This window comes from Salvelinus namaycush, chromosome 13 (genome assembly GCF_016432855.1).
Source record: "Salvelinus namaycush isolate Seneca chromosome 13, SaNama_1.0, whole genome shotgun sequence".
Lineage (NCBI taxonomy): Eukaryota > Metazoa > Chordata > Actinopteri > Salmoniformes > Salmonidae > Salvelinus > Salvelinus namaycush.
The window spans coordinates 25,505,963-25,532,887 of record NC_052319.1 but is presented as its reverse complement, the minus strand read 5'-3'; the positions used below and the strand labels follow the sequence as shown (position 1 = coordinate 25,532,887).

At 42.4% G+C, this 26,925-nt stretch overlaps 1 protein-coding gene across 1 annotated transcript in view; it reads left to right on the top strand.

The window, feature by feature from the left end:
* Positions 1–4,892: 4,892 nt before the first annotated feature.
* Positions 4,893–26,925, top strand: part of LOC120057933 (zinc finger protein 385B-like) — a 144,133-nt gene continuing 122,100 nt past the window's right edge. The window contains exon 1 of the mRNA XM_039006409.1: positions 4,893–5,250. Within this exon, the coding sequence (XP_038862337.1) occupies positions 4,893–5,250 (358 nt within the window). The remainder of the gene's footprint in view (positions 5,251–26,925) is intronic.

The following is a 26,925-nucleotide window of genomic DNA, read 5'->3' as shown; positions in this document are numbered from 1 at the left end:
GTTGTTATTATCCTTCTTTGAAAGAGAATCCACCCCCATTTCATGTCAGTGGTATGTCAAAGAGACTTATAAATTCCATTCGAACAGATCAGTATAGTGTTATGTTGTTGGTGTGTTCACTGTGGAGGCCAGATCAGTATAGTGTTATGTTGTTGGTGTGTTCACTGTGGAGGCCAGATCAGTATAGTGTTATGTTGTTGGCGTGTTCACTGTGGAGGCCAGATCAGTATAGTGTTATGTTGTTGGCGTGTTCACTGTGGAGGCCAGATCAGTATAGTGTTATGTTGTTGGTGTGTTCACTGTGGAGGCCAGATCAGTATAGTGTTATGTTGTTGGTGTGTTCACTGTGGAGGCCAGATCAGTATAGTGTTATGTTGTTGGTGTGTGTAGTGGAGGCCAGATCAGTATAGTGTTATGTTGTTGGTGTGTTCACTGTGGAGGCCAGATCAGTATAGTGTTATGTTGTTGGTGTGTTCACTGTGGAGGCCAGATCAGTATAGTGTTATGTTGTTGGTGTGTGTAGTGGAGGCCAGATCAGTATAGTGTTATGTTGTTGGTGTGTTCACTGTGGAGGCCAGATCAGTATAGTGTTATGTTGTTGGTGTGTTCACTGTGGAGGCCAGATCAGTATAGTGTTATGTTGTTGGTATGTGTAGTGGAGGCCAGATCAGTATAGTGTTATGTTGTTGGTGTGTTCACTGTGGAGGCCAGATCAGTATAGTGTTATGTTGTTGGTGTGTGTAGTGGAGGCCAGATCAGTATAGTGTTATGTTGTTGGTGTGTGTAGTGGAGGCCAGATCAGTATAGTGTTATGTTGTTGGTGTGTTCACTGTGGAGGCCAGATCAGTATAGTGTTATGTTGTTGGTGTGTTCACTGTGGAGGCCAGATCAGTATAGTGTTATGTTGTTGGTGTGTGTAGTGGAGGCCAGATCAGTATAGTGTTATGTTGTTGGTGTGTTCACTGTGGAGGCCAGATCAGTATAGTGTTATTTTGTTGGTGTGTTCACTGTGGAGGCCAGATCAGTATAGTGTTATGTTGTTGGTGTGTTCACTGTGGAGGCCAGATCAGTATAGTGTTATGTTGTTGGTGTGTGTAGTTGAGGCCAGATCAGTATAGTGTTATGTTGTTGGTGTGTTCACTGTGGAGGCCAGATCAGTATAGTGTTATGTTGTTGGTGGGTTCACTTTGGAGGCCAGATCAGTATAGTGTTATGTTGTTGGTGTGTTCACTGTGGAGGCCAGATCAGTATAGTGTTATGTTGTTGGTGGGTTCACTTTGGAGGCCAGATCAGTATAGTGTTATGATGTTGGTGTGTGTAGTGGAGGCCAGATCAGTATAGTGTTATGTTGTTGGTGGGTTCACTTTGGAGGCCAGATCAGTATAGTGTTATGATGTTGGTGTGTGTAGTGGAGGCCAGATCAGTATAGTGTTATGTTGTTGGTGGGTTCACTGTGGAGGCCAGATCAGTATAGTGTTATGATGTTGGTGTGTTCACTGTGGAGGCCAGATCAGTATAGTGTTATGATGTTGGTGTGTGTAGTGGAGGCTAGATCAGTATAGTGTTATGTTGTTGGTGTGTGTAGTGGAGGCCAGATCAGTATAGTGTTATGTTGTTGGTGTGTGTAGTGGAGGCTAGATCAGTATAGTGTTATGTTGTTGGTGGGTTCACTTTGGAGGCCAGATCAGTATAGTGTTATGATGTTGGTGGTGCACTGTGGAGGCAGGACCTCCACCACTGGCTGGGCCTGGAAACGTCCAGGATTACCCACTTGCCTGTTTCCATTTCCATTAGTATTAGGCCTACAGTGCTTTAGGCCATAGTGATGGCTTTCCCTCTGTATTGTGTATTGTGTACTGTAGGACCTTCAGAGCTTCAGGGGAGAGTAAGAGCAGAGCACTCTATCTGCCATGGAGCTCTAGAAATGAAGCCTGGACAAAAGAGTGTGGGGAGAGTGGGGAAGGAATACAACACTGATAGTACAGTAGGCCTCCCTTAATGCTACAGACAGGTCATATCCCAAATTACACCCTATTCCCTACGTAGTGCACTGATTTTGACGAAGGCCCATATGTCCCTGATCAAAAGTACTGCACTATGTAAGGAATAGGGTACAATTTGTGACGCAGCGACAGTGTTGGTTTGATTAATGATTGACTCCACCTCAGATACATCTCTTGTGTACTACATTATTTGTAGCCTGCTGAATTAGGACTTTTGACAAACGGACATGGTCTTACATGATGTATTTTTTTTCTGAACCCCCTTAGGATTTTAAACAGATGCATTATCAGGCTGAACATCTTTACTTGGTTCAAAGAGGAAGTAGAAAGATTATGACATGGTAGTTGATGTCGTAAGGATTGTTATAATACCAATGCAATGCCATACCAATAACTCAAAATACTCAGGGAGTGGAGTACCATTTGAAGTTGTAGTAGGCCCATTTCCTAGTTGCTGTTTGTGATGTCGTCAGGTAGCCTAGTGGTTAGAGCGTTGGGCCAGTAACAGAAAGGTCCCCTAGCTGGGCCAGTAACCCTCCGTAACCCCCTAGCTGCGTCTAGCCCCCTGTCCCCCTTTAGCTCCCCCAGCTCCCTGTCTTCCTGGCCCTCCTTGGTCCCCTAACTCCGTGGCCCCCTGTCTCTCTGTCTGATGGAATGACCATGTAGGACCTCGCACTCAGTCAGATCTGTCTCTTTCCTCGACCCTGCAGCAACGAACGCTGCTCTCTCTGGTAATCTCATCTGTTATCTCCTGGAAGGAGAAGGAGGAGGGAACACACACACACACGATATCTTTCCACAGAGTCAGCCCCAACAAAGCACTGCAGCATCCCTTCCTTCTCAGTGTGTTCTCCTTACTTCATCTAACTAGGCCAAGCCACTGAATACACCAACTTTGCTTTTACAGAGAAAGTTGGGGATATTTACACAACCTATTGAATGGTGATCATTTTCGCTGTGCTTGCCTTGCTTACTTGACTGTGGTGTAAAATGAAAAGTGTGCTAAGGGAAGGGGTTGGTAATAAATTAAGCTGAATGGCCACAGCGCTGAGCTCTGAGGAAGTTTGTGAAGGAAGTTTATCTGTCGGTATTAGAGGCCTGCAGCTGCCCATAGAGATTACCCAGTCTGTGTCAGAGGGATTGTGTGTGTGTGTGTGTGTGTGTGTGTGTGTGTGTGTGTGTGTGTGTGTGTGTGTGTGTGTGTGTGTGTGTGTGTGTGCGTGTGCGTGAGTGTGTGCATGAGTGTGTGCGTGCATGTGTGTAAGACGGATTATCTTACTGTCCAGTGAGAGGGACACGTAACATGGCCACACTGCACGAATACTTCACCCTCATAATACAGCCTCCCTATTCATTACAGCCTCACAGACACAGGCTGTGTCCCAAATGGCACCCTATATCCAATATAGTGCATTACTTTTGACCAATAGGGAATAGGGTGCTAATTTGGACGCACCCATACAGTATCATACACAGGAAGCTACTGCAAGGGGAAGTTCCGGTCAATCAGAAGCTTCTGCTGCTTTTCCTTTTCATCCAGACATCATATCCATGGATACAGATTACCCTTGTGCCTGGCCAGATACCATACAAGAAGTATAGTATGTTTAGATTTGCAAGCATTTGCAAAGATTTGCTGCTGAAAATGCAGTATTAATGTGAACGTAAATTATTTTCTTTGCGCTTACAAAGGGATATTTTGTGGGTTTTAGGTATACAGTAATTCCCAGTTCAATACAGCAAGAAATGTTTCATCCTCTCGTTGCCTATGTCAGCACTCCGGATCTGTAGTACCGTTGCGATGTCCAGAGTTGCAACTCATTAATCAACCATGACAAATGTAATACTATATGGGGATAAAATTCACTTCACCTAGTTGAAATATTTCAGCTTTGAATGCTGATAGAAGTAAATGTAAGCTGTGTGTTGCTGTGTCTGGGTTGGATGGGGATATATACAGAATTCACCATTTGACATATTTAGCTTCAAATGTGTATCTAAGCTGATGGGTTGTTTTGTCGTGTCTGGGGATTGAGAGACTGCCCGCTCTGTCGTATGTTCCGTCCCGTGTCTGTGCTGCAATTGAGGGTTGTGTAACACCCATGGGCAGTGGACATGTGAATTGGGCTCTATCCCCCTCTGCTTCCTCTGCGAGGGCACACACACACACACGGCGCGAGGGAAACAGATGGGCACAGGAGGTCACTTACCAGCAAAGCTGTATTCACATAGTATTCTAAATCTCTCAAATACTTTCAGTGTTTCTTTGAGCCTGCCCTGGAGTGCCAGATAGGCAGGGATTGCAGTCTGTAGACTATTCCATTGGTTCCATCGTGTCAGTCAAGTTCAATCAAGTGCAGATAAAATATTTGAATGATTTCTTATACTATTTGAACCCAGGTCTGGACAGCAGCCTCGCCCCGGCCCCATCCCGGCTCCACAGGTAGAGAGGCTGGATGATGCTGTGGCACCAGACTGTCAGACAGTATAGCTACACTATCAGAGGTGGAGCTGAGTTCTAGCTCTACAACAGGAAAGAATAGAGATTCAGAATCAGACACCCGCTTAGTGTCCACTGCTCCTCTAACACAGTCACAGTTGTCTGTTGCTTCCACAGGAGAGGGAGACCCTGATTCAGCACTGTATTTTACAATCTGTAGAATGTAGCCTAAACATCAATTTATTTATGTTTAATTGGAGAGTGATGTTTCAAGGAGGATGTGAGTATTTGCCATGTCTGTGTATGTGTGTTTTGTACGTGAGTGTGTGTGTCCGTCCGTCTGTCCATGTGTGTGCGGGCACGTTCAAGTGTGCGTGCCTGCACTATGCTTGCTTTCCAGTAGCAAAGTCTGTCATTCTAATCCACTGTTGTCATTGTTTTCTGCAGGTATGAAGACACCGCTGAGTCCGGCCCACTTCATAGAGCATGGCCGGATGGCCTTTCCGTTCGGAGGCTGTCTGGAGCTGAATCAGCTCACAGGGATGGAGCCTACCACCAACGGCCAGGGTCAGATAAACATGGACCTACAGCTACAGCAGCAGGAGAAGAAGAAGCTGTTCTACTCGATGTGTGAGGTGTGTAACATCCAGCTGAACTCCCAGGCTCAGGCCCAGGTGCACTACAACGGGAGGTCCCACCTGAAGAGGGTCAAACAGATGAACAATGGGGAGGCTCCGGCACCAGCTACTGGGTCTCTACCCACGTCTACACTGAGCCTCAGTAGAAGCACCACCAGCAGCAGTACAGGTAGGCCTGCAGTGAATTTCTGTCAATATTTTAAAAATATTTGTTTGGTTACATTTCTCGAGCCCAATCCCTCAGCTGTTTACCAACACAATTGACACCTGTAACCAGGGAGTCCCATTAAGGTCAGACGAGAGACCCCCTTGAAGGGAGACCTGACTAAGAGGTCTGTAGTGACTAGCCCTGGGTCACCCAGGGAGAGGGAGCACTCTCCTACACCCACAGATAACTGTAGAAATAACAAGGCCGGACGGTAGTACTCTCTCTTCTAGAGGCATAAACAGACTAGAGGTGATGGTGATGCATGCTGAGTTAGTTTGCAGCATTTGACTCATAGCCATGATTGTATCCCAAATGGCACCCTATTCCCTATATAGTGCCTATGGCCCCTGGTTAGTAGTGCACTAAATACATAGTAGGGTGCCGTTTGGGATGTACCCATGGCTTTGTCATCCCTCTCAGCCATTTTGTTGTTTTCTTTCACTGCTCGGTTTAACAAACTTTGCTCAGAGGTCCTTTTATATTATTAGTTGGGAAAATGAATATTAATGTTAACCTTTCTATGTCTACAGTGGCTGGCGATAGAGAGAAATAAATCAGTCCGTTTGCTGGGAGTTTGAGGTGTCTATTATGAAATACTTTAGTCCTTTGTGTTGTTTTCAGTAGCACTGCTCTGTTTACTAATGCTGTAATCTTTGCCTCCACACTCTCACCAGTAGTGGCCTAAGGATTTTCATATCCTTTTGATTTTACATATTATTTGACTGAGGGACAAATTCTCTGTGTTGACCTATGGGTGACGTTCGCTTTTGCATAAGTTGTTGGTAGTTGTTAAAACAGAGGATTTCATATAAGAAATTCATTTGTCATTCATTTTCATTTCATGAAACAGTGCTTAGTGATTAGTGCTTAGAGCTTAGTGATTAGTGCTTAGTGATTAGTTATTAGTGATTATCGATTAGAGCTTAGTGATTAGTGATTAGAGCTTAGTGCTAAGTGATTAGTGCGATGCCCAGGTTTTTTACTCTTTGTTTAAATACACTCATCTTGACTGTTTAGTGCCTGGCTGTAGAAATGTTCTGTTGACTTGATTCTGTTCTGTTCAGACTGGAGCAAAACAAATGCTCCGTAGGCAGAGGATAAAGATAGTCTTTCCAGACTGGCTTAAAGAATGTGTGTAACTTAAATTGCATTGCAATTTAAAAATCAAGACTTGAACAGACAAAGCAAATTCATTGGTAAATAACAACTACGTTGTTTTAAATGCCTGAGTTGTAACATAGTGACAGTGACATTTTATCTGAAGTTTGGTTAATAATCCAAGTTTATGCAATATGGCCATGAAAAACATGTTGACAGCTGGTGTTCAGACATTTAACACACTGTAGTTGAATGGTTTACAATGCAGTGAGTCTGATTCTTGAATGATGTACATGCCTTGAGGTTGAATTTGGATTGATTTATAGTTGTATAGATGGAGTCAAACAGTTTATCTCCTCTATATCCTCCCAGGCTGACAGGACAGAGTGATGGAGTGGGTCACAGTGTCAGTGATAGTGAAAGTGGTGCTTAGAGAAGAAGGGTTGAGTGTGTACTTTCCCTACCAGAGGAGCTTATCTGTGCTTCCATCATAGTGGTGTGTGTGTGTGTGTGTGTGTGTGTGTGTGTGTGTGTGTGTGTGTGTGTGTGTGTGTGTGTGTGTGTGTGTGTGTGTGTGTGTGTGTGTGTGTGTGTGTGTGTGTGTGTGTGTGTGTGTGTGTGTGTGTGTGTGTGTGAGAGACAAAGTCTGTGGACTGTCCCAGCCATGACAGCTGGTGCCCCTGGGAGATCGAGGGGGGGAGGGGGGCCTGGGACCTTCCTGCTGTAACCCCCCCCCCCCCCCGCACACACAGGCACGCATGCACACGCACACATACACACCCCACAGCAGCAGCAACATCAACCCTCTGTGCTGGTGCCCCACATACTCTCAATAAATAGCTATTAGAGTGAAAAGTGCTGCAGGCCTCACAGGCAGCTCATGCGAGAAAGCTTTTCATGCTACAGTACAGTAGCCAGTTAATGTAGTGAATACCGGTCACAATAACATCTGTGTGTGTAGGGGGGGTTTAATGTAGTGAATACCGGTCACTGTGTACTCTGTGTGTGTAGGGGGGGTTTAATGTAGTGAATACCGGTCACAATAACATCTGTGTGTGTAGGGGGGGGTTTAATGTAGTGATTACCGGTCACTGTGTACTCTGTGTGTGTAGGGGGGGTTTAATGTAGTGAATACCGGTCACAATAACATCTGTGTGTGTAGGGGGGGGTTTAATGTAGTGAATACCGGTCACTGTGTACTCTGTGTGTGTAGGGGGGGTTTAATGTAGTGAATACCGGTCACAATAACATCTGTGTGTGTAGGGTGGGTTTAATGTAGTGAATACCAGTCACAATAACATCTGTGTGTAGGGGGGGTATAATGTAGTGAATACCGGTCACAATAACATCTGTGTGTGTAGGGGGGGTTTAATGTAGTGAATACCGGTCACAATAACATCTGTGTGTGTAGGGGGCGTTTAATGTAGTGAATACCGGTCACAATAACATCTGTGTGTGTAGGGGGGTTTAAATGTAGTGAATACCGGTCACAATAACATCTGTGTGTGTAGGGGGGGTTTAATGTAGTGAATACCGGTCACAATAACATCTGTGTGTGTGTAGGGGGGGGGGGTTTATTGAAGTGAATACCAGTCACAATAACATATGTGTGTGTAGGTGGGGTTTAATGTAGTGAATAACGGTCACTGTATACTCTGTGTGTGTAGGGGGGGTTTAATGTAGTGAATACCGGTCACAATAACATCTGTGTGTTTAGGGGGGGTTTAATGTAGTGAATACCGGTTACTGTGTACTCTGTGTGTGTAGGGGGGGTTTAATGTACCGGTCACTGTGTGTGTGTGTGTGTGTGTGTGTGTGTGTGTGTGTGTGTGTGTGTGTGTGTGTGTGTGTGTGTGTGTGTGTGTGTGTGTGTGTGTGTGTGTGTGTGTGTGTGTGTGTGTGTGTGTGTGTGTGTAGAGCAAGGGATCATAGTGTAAAGTGTGTGGCAGGGGGGTTAATGAATGTGACATAATGGAATGTTATGTAGGGCCCTTGTTGTCAGTCGACACACAGCTGTTTTGTTTTAGTTAGATCAGAGTGGATGTCCTTTTATCGAGCTGGATGTGATGAGTGACGAGCTGGATGTGACGATCACACGGCAGTTAGGCGGCAGTTGAGCCTCAGCTACATTTTTAAACACATCAGGAGTGTCTGTTGTTTCACTGAAAATTTAAAGAGTCATGACATTATTTGGGTAGTCTGAGCCAGACGTATGTAATTACAGCTGGTGGACTGGAAACAGGCCTATGGTGTTGGTGTGGAGGGACTGATGATACACACACGCATACACACGCATGCATGCACACAGGCACACACGCACACATATACAGTCTCTGGTTTGGAGGGACTGATGATGGCCTCGCCTCTTCTACAGTTTCTCTGTGTATCACAGTGTCTCACAGTGTCAACTAACTGGGTCAACTCGGCAGCCTCCACAGCAAGGCTTCCTGGCTTCATGTAGATGGGTCTCTTCTCACTCATCATCACAACAGCCTTTTGATAACTTAATCACAGTATGTATGTACACCTTTACCTTTCCCTTAGACATGGATTTGTTGTTCACTCATATTCAATTGCATAAACTGCAGAGGAGCTTTTATCCTAGTGCCCTCACTCCCCAAACCAACTGCTAGCCCCTACTGCCTAGGAACTTGTGTAGATTTGATGGGATCGCATAGGTGTAAACAATATAATGGTTGCCCCATCTTGCCCTCTGCTTGGCCAGATGGAATAGTTGGATGAGGGCTGGGGTTAATTTGGGATTCAGGGTCCGTGAAACAAACCTTAAACAAGCATTCCACTAGATGGCAGTATTCACATCTTCAAAAAATATTTTTCTCTCAAAATGTTGTTCATGCGATTACAGCAACTCCGGTCAAGTTCATTGTAGGTAACCAAACTCGATTAACTTCTCCGTGCAGTTACTCATATTCATTCAGGGTTGTTTTAGGCCAGAATATGTTTAGCATCATCTTTCTGGGGGAAGTTTGTTATTTATTCTGAGTGAGTAATGTTTTCTGTTTGAGCCAGGGGCCACATGACATCCTGTTATGTATTCATATTTGGCAGGTCGGTCTAAAATGATATTTGTTTGAATGAAGTCATCAGGGAGTTGTTGGCAAACCGTCCTCACAACATCACAGCCGTGGGTGATGTAGCTTCGTTTAGTTGTATTATGTATACATTGGCAGCTTAAAGCTGAATTGCAGTATACAACAAACAAGCACACCAACAAACATAACAGAAATCAGAGAGTCACAAAGCGAAGCAGAATGTTGCTGATGATGAGGGGACTGGAAAACCCATCACAATCACATTATTTAGATTAACTGGCTGTTTATTTAGTTTAACCATCCTGGAATTCATCTGTTAAAATGTCAATTCAGTGGGATAGTTTTTCAAAAGGTAAAGTGCTGTGTAATTGCTACAAAGTAAAATGCAGATTACACACCTGGAATTTTCAAAGCGACGCTTAAGTCTTCTAAATCAAAATGTAACGGCATCTGTTGAAAGTAGTAAATGATGAATAGCCAGACAGTCTCTGATTTATAAAGTGGTGGTGCCTCTTACCCTGACACCATTTTGCATATTTGACTGTGGCTGCCTGGGAGAACATACTTCCAGTGTGTGTGTGTGTGTGTGTGTGTGTGTGTGTGTGTGTGTGTGTGTGTGTGTGTGTGTGTGTGTGTGTGTGTGTGTGTGTGTGTGTGTGTGTGTGTGTGTGTGTGTGTGTGTGTGTATGCGTGTGTGTGTATGCGTGTGTGTGTGTGTGCGTCTGTGTGTGTGTGTGTGTGTGTGTGTGTGTGTGTGTGTGTGTGTGTGTGTGTGTGTGTAGCACATGGGGATGTGTGAAACTTACTCCTCAGCCTTAAGTGTCCTGCTTGCGTCGCCTCATTAGCTAGCTTTTGAGGTGGTGCGCTCGGCTTTGACGGTTGAGGAGGATGGTCACGTGTGTTTGTGAGACAGAGAATTCGCGCCAGGTATGGGCCAAATCGGGAGGAAGTGGTACTCGCTAAGCAAGCAGCGTGACGTCCTTTACACGTGTACATATACATGTTTGTGTGTGTGTGTTCCGCACCATTACAACTTTCTCCAAACAGATGGTGATACCAACAACACCCCTCCTATTGTCCAATTATGTCCAGAAATGTTATATTTAATTTTATCCCTCATAGAATCAACTCCTGTTTGTGCAATATAAATTATGCAAATAAGAGATCACATTTTCCATATGAGAGCAGCTCTGCACGGGAGATTTGGTATTTAAACAACATCAAACGTTGTGTGTCTGTCAACCAACCAGGCACCAGGTCGTTAAATTCCTCAGTGAGTTTTCTGATGAGCTGGCTAGGAATAGGACAACGTCAGTTAGTAGATACTAGACCAAAGCTGTCAACCCAGCACCCTGCAATGCCACCGTTGTGGTTATATTCCTGCTGGGATGGGGCAACCTTCAGTGGATTTACTAAACTCTATGATCCCTGTGGCTCGGTTGGTAGGAATTGATTCCCTAAGCACTCACTGTACTGTAGGTGGCTTTGGATAAAAGTGTGCTCTTAGTGGCATATCTGTCTTCTTCGTCTCTTCACCCAGCTCGCTGTCATGAGCCGGACTAGTAGAAGGACAACTTTCAGGGCCCTGTCTGTCTGTGGATACTAAACCCAAAACTCTGCTCTGTCCTGTTTTTCCACCCAGCTACTAGCACACTTTCATTACCCCAGGCCCTGATCACAGGTCACATCACCAGTCAGCCTATAACCAGATAAAACCAGATTATATTACCAAGTCATTTAGGTGAGTCATGCGGTCTGCTGGTAGTCTTGCTACACACTCTAAGGACATGACCAGGTCAGGTCAGGCATGTTACACTAGGGCAGCAGTTAACTAAGGTCAGAGTAGGATATCATAGGGCCAGGGCAATTAAGGCAGGTCAGAGTAGGGTATGATAGGGCTACGGCAATTAAGGCAGGTCAGAGTAGGATATGATAGGGCCAGGGAAATTAAGGCAGGTCAAAGTAGGGTATGATAAGGCCAGGGCAATTCAGGCAGGTCAGAGTAGGGTACGATAGGGCCAGGGGAATTAAGGCTGGTCAGAGTAGAATATATTAGTACTAATAGGGTCAGAGCAGGGCAACCCTTCAGTTAAGGATCCACCTCTCTAAAGTGAAGTGTTGGTCGCATGTTTCATGAGCTGAAATAAAAGATCCCAGAAATGTTCCATATGCACAAAAAGCACAAATTTGTACATTTGTGCACAAATTTGTATACATCCCTGTTAGTGAGCATTTCTTCTTTGCCAAGATAATCCATCCACCTGACAGGTGTGGCATATCAAGAAGCTGATTAAACGGTATGATCATTACACAGTTGCTCCTTGTGCTGGGGACAATAAAAGGCCACTCTAAAATGTGCAGTTTTGTCACACAACACAATGCCACAGATGTCTCAAGTTTTGAGGGAGCACACAATTGGCATGCTGACTGCAGGAATGTCCTCCAGAGCTGTTGCGAGAGAATCAAATGTTAATTTCTCTACCATAATCCGCCTTCAACGTCGTCTTAGAGAATTTGGCAGTACGTCCAACTGGCCTCACAACCGCATGGCTTTGTATGGGTGAGCGGTTTGCTGATGTCAGCGTTGTGAACGGATTGCCCACGGTGGCTGTGGGGTTATGGTATGGGCAGGCATAAGCTACGGACAACGAACACAATTGCATTTTATCGATGGCCTTTTGAATGCGCAGAGATACTATGATGAGATCCTGAGGCCCATTGTCGTGCCATTCATTCAGCAGCCATCACCTCATGTTTCAGCATGATAATGCACAGCCCTGTCTCGCAAGGATCTGTACACAATTCCTGGAAGCTGAAAATGTCCCAATTCTTCCATGGCCTGCATACTCATCAGTCATGTCACCCATTGAGCATGTTTAGGTGCTCTGGATTGACGTGTACCACAGCGTGTTCCAGTTCCCGCCAATATCCAGCAACTTTGCACAGGCATTGAAGAGGAGTGTGACAACATTCCACAGGCCACAATCAACAGCCTCTATGCAAATGAGATGTATTGCACAGCATGAGGCAAATGGTGGTCACACCAGATACTGACTCATTTTCTGACCCACGCCCCTTCCTTTTTTGTGACCAACAGATGAATATCTGTATTTCCAATCATGTGAAATTCATAGATTAGGGCCTAATGAATGTATTTCAATTGCTGATTTCCTCATATGAACTGTAACTCAATAAAACCTTTGAAATGGTTGCATGCTGCATGCTGCATTGATATTTTTGTTATTATTATAGGCTAATACACTACATCATCCCCCTTTTAGTCTGAGATTCAGTAACAAATGATCCCCACTAAATACTTATACTGTAAATAGGGTTGGACAGTTTCCAGATGTTCATTTTGTCAAACCATCCTTCTCTCATCCCAGGATTTACGGTATTACCGGCTTAGTACACAAGGGGGTGCAGAAAATATTATTGGGTGTCTGTTACCAGAATGCTAGAACAATTAGCACAAGTAATAGTGACTTTCCATGGGGCGACAGGTAGCCTAGTGGTTAGAGCATTGGATTAGTAACTGAAAGGTTACAAGATCGAATCCATGAGCTGACAAAGTAAAAATCTATTGTTCTACCCCTGAACGAGGCAGTTAACTGACTGTTCCTAGGCTGTCATTGAAAATAAGAATTTGTTCTTAACTGACTTGCCTATTTAAATAAAGATAAAATGGAGGCTGCTAGCTAATGAGTGCAAATAGGCAATCCAGCTCATAAAGTTAAACATATATAGGTAGGAGATACCAAATGTCATTTTTGGTGAGTTTGGACATTTACAAGCGAATGCCAACAAGAGACATTGTGTGAAGTGAAAAAAGTTTTGATGCATGCATGTCTGAAGGAAGAACAGTACTGGCTCTGAAGCAGCTGTGTCTGTGTCTGTGTGGAGTCTGGAGTTGCTAGGGCAACGGGCCTGCCTGCTCTGCTCCGAGAAGATGGGGGAGGAGCAGACGGCCAAGAACAGAGAGGAGAAAAAACGTAAGGATATCAAAAGAAGGCAGTGGCAGCTGTACAGATAACTTATCCATGGGCTTTGACTTCTCAAACACGGTAGAAAGCTTAAACAATATGATGCCCCGTCACATTATTAATTCAGTAACTTAATTAGATACCTAGACAGTTAAACTTATGGGTCGCGTTAACGCATAATAATATAAAACACATAAGGAATCTCTTTCTGCGTTTTGTAAAAGCAGATCTAATGTCATTTCTGCTCGGTATCAAACTCATTTTGTGCTTCTTTAGCACTTCTCCACTCAAATGAGTGAACGGGCATTCTGTCAGCAGACAGTGCTCTGACTGATGTTTAGCTACTTTTCTTGGTGTAGCCAACCTACTTTTCTCAGGTAAAATTCAAGACTAACTTTAAGCAAAACATTTGGAAATGTAGCTGTCTACATTATTTCTATGATAAACATTAGAAATAAGAATGCCAAGCATCGTTTTTGCAAAAAAAGACCTTGCTTTTTCATTGTAAACTCATTTACTTGTGTGGCTGCCAGCCAAATGGCATTGCACTTCTGTTGTCATCTGATGAAAATTAAGCAATTTTCTGCCAAATGTGTTGGACTAATGTATTTTCTGTGAAGGAAAACTATAGTTGCAAGTCCCTGATCACTCTATTGAAGCAAAAAAACACTGTTGACTTTCAATATAAAACGCAACGCTGTCAATGCGCAGCTGGACTCACTGCTCCCACTTTCTCCCGTTGTGCTATTTACAAGGAAACAAGTGACTGGCTGAACCGTTCTGGGGAAATATGGTAAGCTTCATAATGTAAAATAATGTGACAGGTGAAATGAAGAACGAAATCTGCTTCATTTCCTAACGTATTGTACAAGTTGACTGCAGATATTTTCTTAAAAAGTAGCTACAAATATTTGTTGGGTTGTTGAAAAAATGGAATAAATTGTTTTAATTGTACTGAAAAACTATCCTGTGGCTATTTCCAAATACCCCGGTATACGGTATACCGCCCAAGTCTAAATCTAAACAACTAAAAGAGAATTGATCTTTTAAACCTGGAAACATTTCAATGTGTCATATAAAGAATGTGTAGCGATCGGTTCCGGCTTCACTGGTCTCAGGTAAGGGAAAGTGTGATAAAACATCAGCGTTGCTGTGGTGTCCTGATTTTCGATAAGCAATTCGGTAGTCATACACTGACAAGATGATGGCCCACCATTGGATGCGTGCAACAGCCATCGTAGGGAGGCTCTTGTGCTCCCGAAACAAGGTAGTAAGGGTTTGTGATCAGTCAATAGGTTAAACTGTCTCCCCCACAGATACTGATGGAACTTTTTTACTCCTTAGGTTAGTCCCAAGGCTTAATTTTCAATCTGTGAGTATTTCTTCTCGGCTGGGGATAAAGTCCTGAATGCATACACAATGGGACATTCATCTCCGTTTGGCATAATGTGCTGTATGATGGCTCCAATAACGTACGCAGATGCATCACATGTCAAGATAATGGGTAGTTTTGAGTCATAGTCGACTGAAACCTGATCACTCGTTAACAGTTCTTTGCATTTGTTGAAGGCATCCCGTTCCTGTTGTTTCCAACACCAGGTCACTTGGTCTTTCAGCAACCTGTACAGTGGCGGTAGAACTGTGCTCCTGTGGCACTAAACGTCCATAGTAGTTAACAAGACCCAGAAAGGTATTCATCTCCCCTGGAGGGCTTTGGTTTTCTCTGTGGATGGGTGGATTCCTCCGTTTTCCAACACATGTCCTAGACACTCAATCCCTTTTTTCCCAAACTCACATTTTGACTTTTTCACTCAGAGTCCGTTCTCCTGAAGACGTTGCAGTACATTTTGAAGGTCCCTCCGGTGCCTCTTTTTGTTCTGGCCTGTGATTAACAGATCATCCAAGTAGACAACCACATCAAGACCCTTCAGCGGCGGAGCTTACTCCGTAACCTATTGTACATAAATAAGCCCTTATTTGTGTTGATGGTAGAGTATTTCTTTGAGTCATCATCCAACAACACCTGTAGGTAAGCGGTAGCCAGGTCGATTTTTTGAAAGACTTTTCCTCCACAAAGTGTTGTCATTATCTCCTCTATACGTGGCAAAGGAAACATTTCAATGTTTGTTGCTTGGTTCACTGTATCTTTATAATCTCCACACAAGTGGAATGACTTGTCCCGTTTCACTACAGGAACTACTGGTGCGGCCAAGTCACTGTGTTTCACTGGTGTGAGTATGTCAGCCTTCTCTAGTCTCTCTAGCTCTTTATCAAATGAAAAGGTACGGTTCTTATAGAACTTAGGAGGCACATCAGGTTTAACTAGTATAGTCGCTGTACCTAGCTCGTCCTTGAATACTTCCACGTGCATTTCTAACACTTCCTGAATAGATTGAGCATTTTCAAGCATTTCTGTTATACTCACATGCTTGATTTGTTTCCAGTTAAGGTTCAGCTTTTGTAACCAGTTCCTTCCACATAAAGCTGGTCCAGCTCAGTTAACAACTATGACTGGTAGATCCTCACTTTGAGCCTAATAGCTCACTTTTGCGGTAAACTGTCCCGTTACAGCAATGTTCTGTCCTGTATAAGTCTTTAGTTTGATTTGTGCACCCTCTAATGGCAAATGTGGGAATGCACTCTCATACAGGTTTTGTGAAATGATGCTCACTGCCAATCTGGCTGACACCAGCTCCCGAAGTCACAGCGAGCTGTGTAGTCACGTGGGTCATGTGTCCACCAGGCTAGCTCACTGCAGCTCCAGTGTCAAATCCATATTCAGATTTCTCTTATCCACAGTAAGAGTTTCTCTGAATGACATCTTGTCATTTACTGTCTTTGACAGTAATTTGTTCTTAACTGACTTGCCTAGTTAAATAAACACACCTGTCACGCAGGGAATCTTCCAGTGTTGCCCTGAACTCACAATATACTGCACACTGTTTCAACTGAGTAGCTGTTTTTTTTAAACAAAACCTTTCAGCAATGAGAAATGGCTCAACGTGTCCCTTTAGAATGTCATTAATCTCATCAAAAGTTTCATACTTAGGTTTCTGTGGTTGAAATAGATTCCATAGTACTCCATTGTCGTGTCTTTGCTATCATTAAATTGAAGACTTATAGTTTATATCAAAGATTCCTGTAATTAGGGATTACGCGATCAACTGATTAATAACGTAACTAATTAGCTATGAATTTTGGGGCACCAAGGAAAAATATTCAGATTACAAAGTTATCATTTCCTAAAATAACTTTTCAGATATTTTATCTGATCAATTAGTCTTCGAATTAATTATTTACTTTACCTCACGTTAGTCTCATTCCAAACGTCGTAAATTGTTGGTTATCTGCACGAACCCAGTCTTCACTATGAGTCATCCATACATCAATTGTCTTAAATCATTTATTTATTACTAACTAAGTAATTCACAGAAATGCATAAACAAACAAACAAACTTAAAATGGTTACATGAAATGATGGGAGAAATATGCCCTAGTGGGCTGAACCGGCATGGCGGCTTGTTAGACAAAGGGAAAATTGGGGGTCGACTCAGAAGTCACTACAGAGTTCATAATTATAACAATTGACATGCTAATCCTTTACACATGAACGCTCACTCATTCGGGAACAATTGCAATCAATATATATATATATATTTACGCTCAGTGTGTCGTCTTGATCGCTGGAGAAAAGTTAGTTTCTGTTGGAGAGATTCGTCCGTCTCTGTCTTGGTTATTGTGGATAGTTCAGAGTGACATTCGTTATAGAATGGGTGTTTCGGCGGTTGTTGTTCTTCGCGTTCAATGATACCGAATTCCTAGCTGCAGACTAGTAGTCAATATCAAAGACTTGTTCTTATTCTGTCGGTATAGTCTTTGAGTTTAACCACGTGGTGTGGTTAAATGATTCAGCAATGGTACACAACCTTCGTTCTCCTCCTATGGAGAAAAACATGGTCTACTGATAATTTCTCAGAGTTGGGTTTTTATTCGGATTGCAGAGAGGGGCTGTCCCAGGATGTCTGACCCAACTGGCTCAGGGGCGGGTCCTCGGATTTAGTTCAAATCAAAAGGGATTTGTATTTTTCTTCATTAAACAGTCCAAAATCATATTACACAATTATACAAACAGTATCATACTCACTCATTCATTTTATACAACACTCAGATGTAAACCTCATATCTGAGGTTATTATACAAACAGCGGTATGGTAATGTAGCCACACAGTCTCCCATGAGTTTCCCACATTGTGACAAACGGACATGTTAATAGCTGGAATCTTCACCGATCTTTTATACTTTTTCCGGAACATGAAATCTGTTTGTACCTCAAGTTCTGTGAGGTGGAAGAAACCCCTTTGTCCTGAAAGTTTACCCTCTCTCTAATACTGTTTGGCCATGAGGAGATTCTCAGGAATTTACGACGTCTCTCTGTGACCACAGCATGGGTTGAATGAGGAAAGGGGGAGGCAGGGAGTGGCAGGGAGAGGGGGATGGGCTTTATGTACCTAAACAGGCAACGTCATGACACCATACATTTGTGAACGCATCACACTTAGCAATGTATTGTTCCATGCATTCAATATACGCTGACCACAACTCAACTTTCTTTTTAAATTCATCCCAGTCGTCGAAACTGGGCCATTGTATTCACTGTACCAACAACATTTGTGTCTTTTCTCCCAAGTTTAGTACATTTTTGTCGCTCGTCACCAATATTTACTGTGGTATATTAACGAGGCAAGACGCTGCCATGCTGTTTAGCGTCAAGATTAATACAGAATGAATTCACATGTGCGTTCCCATAATGTACTTTGACCTTGACTATGGTATGGCAACCTACGCATAATAATATTACTATTAACGTTATAATGTAATGCTGTAATTAACCATGTATTTATTATAGGCTAATACACGACAACATGCTAAAGAAAGGCAAGGGTAGGCAAACACACACCAAGGACAGGTCAGGGCAGGGTATTGCTTTCAGGGCAGGGCAACCCTCCAGTTACTGGACCACCTCTCTAACCTTGATGCTACAGAGACTGGCAACACATGCTAAGGACATGCCAGAGCAGGAAAGGACAGGGTATATATAGTATGACAGGGCAGTGACAGGCCGGGCCAGGATAGTACTGCTAGGATCAGGTCACTTGTCTACATATCGTGGGTGAACAACTCTGTCACGGTTGAAAGAGTAAGGACATCTCACTACTAGCGTGTTGGCAGGGTCGCTTTCTGCCAGACTATTTGTATTTAAGGCAGCCATCACACCTTACCATGGGTTGCCTCAGCAGACTGGTATTTCATACTGTTTAGAATGTAAGTCTTGGATTACTATGTAGACACACACTGACTAAAGTGTACTGAACTGGTAAAGGCTTTCTGGGAATTCAGTTGTATATGTCCTTGGATTAAATATTAATTTGAATAAAAGCTTTTTAGGTTTTGTTTAATGTTTGGAAAAATAACAATACTGTATTTCTCTCTCCTCACCATTGTAAAAAAATAAGCATGTTTTTATGTACAGTACTCATTACTGCTTAAGGCCTATGCACCCTCCATGTGCTTCACATTATGTGTAATGTACATATTCACATTCACACAGTATGACAAAGTATAAAACCTTACTTTGTTGTAACATATTATCATTGCACACAATTTGTAGTAGGATATTAACATAACACACATTGGAGAGTGGGGAAATTCAAAATTTTGTTGATTTACTAATACCGTCATCCATCTATTTTGGCCTATTTATCAAAAGTGTTGGAAAAACTTGTCAATAATCAACTGACTGGCTTTCTTGATGTCTATAGTATTCTCTCTGGTATGCATTCTGGTTTCCGCTCAGGTTATGGATGTGTCACTGCAACCTTAAAGGTCCTCAATGATGTCACCATTGCCCTTGATTCTAAGCAATGTTGTGCTGCTATTTCTATTGACTTGGCCAAAGATTTTGATACGGTAGACCATGCCATTCTTGTGTCGGCTAAGGAATATTGGTGTCTCTGATGTGTCTTTGGCCTGGTTTGCTAACTACCTCTCTCAAAGAGTGCAGTGTATAAAGTCAGAAAATCTGCTGTTTCAGCCACTGCCTGTCACCAAGGGAGTACCCCAAGGCTCAATCCTAGGCCCAATGCTCTTCTCAATTTACATCAACAACATAGCTCAGGCAGTAGGAAGATCTCTCATCCATTTATATGCAGATGATACAGTCTTATACTCAGCTGGCCCCTCCCCGGATTTTGTGTTAAATGCTCTACAACAAAGCTTTCTTAGTGTCCAACAAGCTTTCTCTACCGTTAACCGTGTTCTGAACACCTCCAAAACAAAGGTCATGTGGTTTTGTAAGATGAATGCCCCTCTCCCCATAGGTGTGATTACTACCTCTGAGGGTTTAGAGCTTGAGGTAGTCACCTCATACAAGTACTTGGGAGTATGGCTAGACAGTACACTGCCCTTCTCTCAGCACATATCAAAGCTGCAGGCTAAAGTTAAATCAAGACTTGGTTTCCTCTATCGTAATCGCTCCTCTTTCACCCCAGCTGCCAAACTAACCCTGATTCAGATGACCATCCTACCCATGCTAAATTACGGAGACATAATTTATAGATCAGCAGGTAAAGGTGCTCTCGAGCGGCTAGATGTTCTTTACCATTCGGCCATCAGATTTGCCACCAATGCTCCTTATAGGACACATCACTGCACTCTATACTCCTCTGTAAACTGGTAATCTCTGTATACCCGTTGCAAGACACACTGGTTGATGCTTATTTATAAAACCCTCTTAAGCCTCACTCCCCCATATCTGAGATATCTACTGCAGCCCTCATCCTCCACATACAACACCCATTCTGCCAGTCACATTCTGTTAAAGGTCCCCAAAGCACACACATCCCTGGGTCGCTCGTCTTTTCAGTTCGCTGCAGCTTGCAACTGGAAAGAGCTGCAACAAACACTCAAACTGGACAGTTTTATCTCAGTCTCTTCATTTAACCTTTCTAGCCCAGGGGTTCAGCTAGCGGAACACTCACAACATTCCGCTGAAAAGGCAGCGTGCGAAATTCAAAAATATTTTTTTTGAAATATGTAACTTTCACACATTAACAAGTCCAAATACAGCAAATGAAAGATAAACATCTTGTTAATCTACCTATCGTGTCCGATTTTTAAAATGTTTTACAGCGAAAACACAACATATATTTATGTTAGATCACCACCAAAAAACACACAGCCATTTATTTTTATTTTTATCACTAACCTTTGATAATCTTCATCAGATGACACTCATAGGACATCATGTTACACAATACATTTATGTTTTGTTCGATAATGTGCATATTTATATCCACAAATCTCGGTTTACATTGGCGCCATGTTCAGAAATGCCTCCAAAATATCCGGAATAATTACAGAGAGCCACGTCAAATAACAGAAATACTCATCATAAACTTTGATGAAAGATACATGTTTTACATATAATTAAAGATACACTGGTTCTTAATGCAACCCGCTGTGTCAGATTTTTAAAAAACTTTAGGAAAAAGCATACCATGCAATAATCTGAGACGGCGCTCAGAAATACACAACATTTCTCCGCCATGTTGGAGTCAACAGAAATACGAAATTACATCATAAATATTCCCTTACCTATGATGATCTTTCATCAGAATGCAGTGCCAGGAATCCTAGTTCCACAATAAATCGTTGTTTTGTTCGATAATGTCCATTACTAGTGTCCAATTAGCTACTTTTGCTAGCACTTTTAGTTCACATGTCCAAACGCTGGCGTCGGTCCAGGCGAACTCGGACGAAAACTTCAAAATGTTATATTCCAGGTCGAATAAACTGGTCAAATTAAGTAGAGAATCAATCTTCAGGATGTTGTTATCATATATATCCAATAACGTTCCAATCGGAGCATTTCTTCATGTCTGTATAAGTAATGGAACACATGGCCAAATCATGACTAGCGCGCGTGACCAGGAACTAGCATTCTGCCAGACCACTGACTCAAATAGCTGCCATCCGGCCCCACATCACACTAGAGGCTTCATTCCACGTTCTACATCTAGTGGAAGGCGTAGGAAGGCGTGCAAACAGATCCATATATTACAGGGAATTGATTAGGCGATGACTTTAACATCGACCCTTCTCAGAATTCTCACTTCCTGTTTGGAAGTTTGCCTGCCATATGAGTTCTGTTATACTCACAGACATAATTCAAACAGTTTTAGAAACTTCAGAGTGTTTTCTATCCAATAGTAATAATAATATGCATATATTAGCATCTGGGACAGAGTAGGAGGCAGTTCACTATGGGCACGCGATTCATCCAAAGTGGAAATGCTGCCCCCTATCCCAAACAGGTTAAAGACTCAATCATGGACACTCTTACTGACAGTTGTGGCTGCTTTGCGTGATGTATTGTTGTCTCTACCTTCTTGCCCTTTGTGCTGTTGTCTGTGCCCAATAATGTTTGTACCATGTTTTGTGCTGCTACCATGTTGTTGTCATGTTGTGTTGCTACCTTGCTGTGTTGTCATGTTTTACTGCCTTGCTGTGTTGTTGTCTTAGGTCTCTCTTTATGTAGTGTTGTGTTGTCTCTCTTGTCGTGATGTGTGTTTGTCCTATATTTATATGTTATTTATTTTTATTTTATTTATTTTTTAAATCCCAGCCCCCGTCTCCGTCCCCGCAGAAGGTATTTTGCCTTTTGGTAGGCCGTCATTGTAAATAAGAATTTGTTCTTAACTGACTTGTCTAGTTAAATAAAGGTTAAATAAAAAAATAAAAAATTCAATGCACGTATACCTATGGAAAACTCCCGATAGCGCATGAAGCCGGATGTATTTGAATTTGAAGAGCGCCATATTGCTGAATGGCACCGAAAAATCGCTAAGGATCATGGTGAAAGTGGCCGTAACTAGCAAAGGATCATGGTCAATGAAGTCGTTTTCATTCTGCCTGAGAATCAACCCATTGCTGCTAAATAACATCAGCGTCAATACCGGAACCTTGGCGGTAAACAGTCAAGAACCCACCTTCTCTGTCAAGAACGCGCAAGCCTTTGGTTGTGTTTATCCTGTTTCATATGGATTAATCACATCGTATGTGGTATGAGTTACATTGTTCAACAGATGTCACCTGCGTTAAAATTTATAAAAACATCTAGCTGTATCCTATATTGTCTCAGGTTTTTAGTTTATTTGTGTATCGGATCTCCCTTAATGATACTATCTCTTTATGCATCCCCTAAAGTTCAACCAGGCCTACAGTATACTGTATAGTCGTATGTACTTAATGCTTTATCATTTATAACTCCATTGACTATTTATTGCAAATTGTTGCTGTACAGATCATTTGGATACAATTTATTACCATCTTGTTCGTATAATGTTTGGCGATCTAATAGCGATCTGGTCCACTTTTGTCTAGTATCCTAATAGACCATTTTGTCTGCTCAGCTAACTTATTGCACTCATGTCATTTTCATTTCATCTAGTTATACAGTACAAAAGTTTGAAAGGAAATAGGCTACTAGATGCACTAGACCAGGACTATAAGTTATATTTAAACCTCCTTGCTATAACCAGGTTAAATTGGATGAAATAAGATTGAGACGAAGAACACTGGCATATGCATAATTCAATGGTCTTTATTACAATATCCTGTCTGTAATGAAAGGTCACAATAAAACATATTTCACAGATGTATCTAACTGAATTGTCCTAAAAAAATAACCACAATCCTAATAAATACTACCGGTATACACAACAACAACAAAAATATACCATTCTCTCTCTCTGTCTGTGTGGGAGTGGGGGGGGTGGTTGTGTGGGAGAGTTTGTGTGCAAGAGAGAGAGCATGTGTGTTACAGCTGAGAAGTGGGCCAGAGGAGGTCAGCCATATCTTTTCAGTCCCAGGTGAATGGTTTTCAGAAAGATGAACCCCATCCTTCAGAAATTGCCATCAGTGACTGTGTTTAATGTCTGTGTGCTTTATTGCTGCTCCCCCAATCGCCTGACAAAGACTGTCATCACGTTGTTGACCCAGATCCGTGCCTTGTTGATCTTCACATTCCTCCAATGCATGCGTTGAATGATACAGGAGAAGAGGATCTTCATGGAGGGGAATTCTGCATGTCTCTCTTTATTGTTCTCTCTGCTAACCAGCGCCACACTCTTATTCCTGCTTGTCATGAAAACGAAGACGACCAAATGAAGTTAGCTAAGTCGATCAAGTATGATCATAACCTGAATTATTATGCAATAACCTGATGTTAGCCTACTGTTAAACCTTTGCAGCAGAAGGTTAATTTGAAAGCTCAGTGTTACTTAGAACCTAGCCAGGTCAACATTGGAAAACAAAACGGACAGCAAATATTAACTATGATAATCAGAATTACGACTGAGTTATCGGGGGAAAAATTAAGATTAGAATCTTTGGAGTGATAATTAGTACAGATAAATACAGAACATGTCGGCAATGTCAAGAGTGCGCAAGTACCCTATCTAGTCTATATATCATATAATATGACAATGATCCATCCACCTGAAAAGAAAAAGTTAATGGCGCTACCATCACAACAACCGGTCACAACTCGGTTAGGCTAGATTGGATTACCCCATGAGAATTAAAGGGCCAGTAACCGAAAGGTGGACTAGTAACCAAGAGGTGGCAAGATCAAATCCCCGAGCTGACAAGGTAAAGATCTGTCGTTCTGCCCCTGAACAAGGCAGTTAACCTGCTATTCCTAGGCTGTCATGGTAAATAAGAATTTGTTCTTAACTGACTTGCCTAGTTAAATAAAAAAATTGTTAAACTGCATAATTTTGTTATCATAAAACATTACCTCAGACATGATGAACTGTCGTTTGAGATTCAAAATGTATTCAATTATAATTGCATACTAACTTGATATTTCAAACATAGTATGAGTGCATTCTTCCATCTCCATGACCATCCTCCATCTCCATGACCATCCTCCATCTCCATTCTATCATCCTATGTCAGCCCCATAGACATTGGTCAGGCCATCTGTCTTCACTTGACAGGCTCGTTGACTCCGCATTCTCATCTGGATTGCACACCACACCCCCTTAGGTTGACATACAAAGAGTATGGGCAAGCCTCCTCGTAGCCTACCAGCCTGTGGTTGGTCTGTGCCAGCACATGGTCCTGTGTGACGACAAATGTATTAGTCAGAATGGATTACTATTTAATTAAATATCTCGATTTGTAGCGAACTTTAAACTACTTCACTGTGGGGGTCGAACTTGATCATAATAAACTAAATTTAGAGCCTAAAACGTCCGTCTGATTTTGTTTTGGCACCACTAGGTTGCTAGGTAGCAGCCGACCAGCAGAGCTCGTGCCTTCACGCTCCAGACCGGACACTGGGGGCCTGGTTGGCACATACTCTGGGTTGGCACACTTTACTGATCTGGGCCTGACTCTCTCTCTCTCCACAGAATTGATTTATTTACAGCGGCCATGCCAAGACAAACAGACAACCCACAGACAACCATACGACACTCCTTCTTACCCAGTCCCCAGACAGTCTGTGGTTGTGCCTGTGCCCCCTTGTTCCCACCTCCATCCATCTGTCCATTTATCCATCTGTATATCCTAACCTGATTACACACAACAAACAAATAAATAAACAAGAATGAATGTGTTACAGTTGTCTTTTATTCAGTTGTTTGCTAGTCTCGTGGTGCTAGCCCAGACATCACTTTGTATTCTCCTTCACAAATCAGAGGGGTGACTTAGTACGGCTGGGGTCAAAGCTAGTAGTGTGCTAACTTAGTTTTGAAAGTAGATTTTACGTAGTTTTGAGCAATTATACTTCTTGATACAGTACTGTATAGGAATGTAGTTTAAATAGCTCTTTGAGATAATGGTTTTTGACACAAAAGAGTTCAATATTGTAGCCTATTGACAATTCTTTACTGAAGGATATTACTGTATGTGACCATGTTGGCCAATACGAAATAGTGAACCATGTTATCAGACAAACTACACCACTCCTAAATAGTGAACCATGTTATCAGACACTACACCACTCCTAAATAGTGAACCATGTTATCAGACAAACTACACCACTCCTAAATAGTGAACCATGTTATCAGACACTACACCACTCCTAAATAGTGAACCATGTTATCAGACACTTCACCACTCCTAAATAGTGAACCATGTTATCAGACACTACACCACTCCTAAATAGTGAACCATGTTATCAGACACTACACCACTCCTAAATAGTGAACCATGTTATCAGACACTACACCACTCCTAAATAGTGAACCATGTTATCAGACACTACACCACTCCTAAATAATAAACCATGTTATCAGACACTACACCACTCCTAAATAGTGAACCATGTTATCAGACACTACACCACTCCTAAATAGTGAACCATGTTATCAGACACTACACCACTCCTAAATAGTGAACCATGTTATCAGACACTTCACCACTCCTAAATAGTGAACCATGTTATCAGACACTACACCACTCCTAAATAGTGAACCATGTTATCAGACACTACACCACTCCTAAATAGTGAACCATCTTATCAGACACTTCACCACTCCTAAATAGTGAACCATGTTATCAGACACTACACCACTCCTAAATAGTGAACCATGTTATCAGACACTACACCACTCCTAAATAGTGAACCATGTTATCAGACACTACACCACTCCTAAATAGTGAACCATGTTATCAGACACTACACCACTCCTAAATAGTGAACCATGTTATCAGACACTACACCACTCCTAAATAGTGAACCATATTATCAGACACCTCACCAACAAAAAAAGTTGTTAGCTCAGTGGCTGGAACAAAGATAGAATTTCCTTATCTCCCTTATATTCACTGCAGAGAGAACGATTGGAACAAAATCATGTTGAAACCTTCATGCCTCCCTGTTTCTTTTACTCTTGTCTATCATCATACTTAGTTTCTTTTCAACTCGCCTGCCTTTTTGAAAGTGCATCACGTTACTGCACTGACATTTATTAACAGATTTATTTCAAACCTTTGTTTTAATATGTGCTATGTAGGACACATATATTATGACGATATATCTGATAACAGCACACACACACACACACACACACACACACACACACACACACACACACACACACACACACACACACACACACACACACACACACACACACACACACACACACACACACACACACACACACACACACACACACACACACACACACACTAACTCACACGTCTGTGATCAGCAGCAATGTCCCTCTTAGTCACAAGTGTCACTTTGTGCAAGCCACATCTCAATTCATTTTGTCACCCCTGTTGGCAGGCCTCTGTTTGCTCCATGTATATAGCCCTGTCAGTTATTCACTTCAGCCTCTAGCCTAACTACTAATGAGAGTTCATTCCTTTGGTTATTTCACTGTTTCCATTGTGTGCCATTTAATTTTGTACAACTTGTCCGTTTA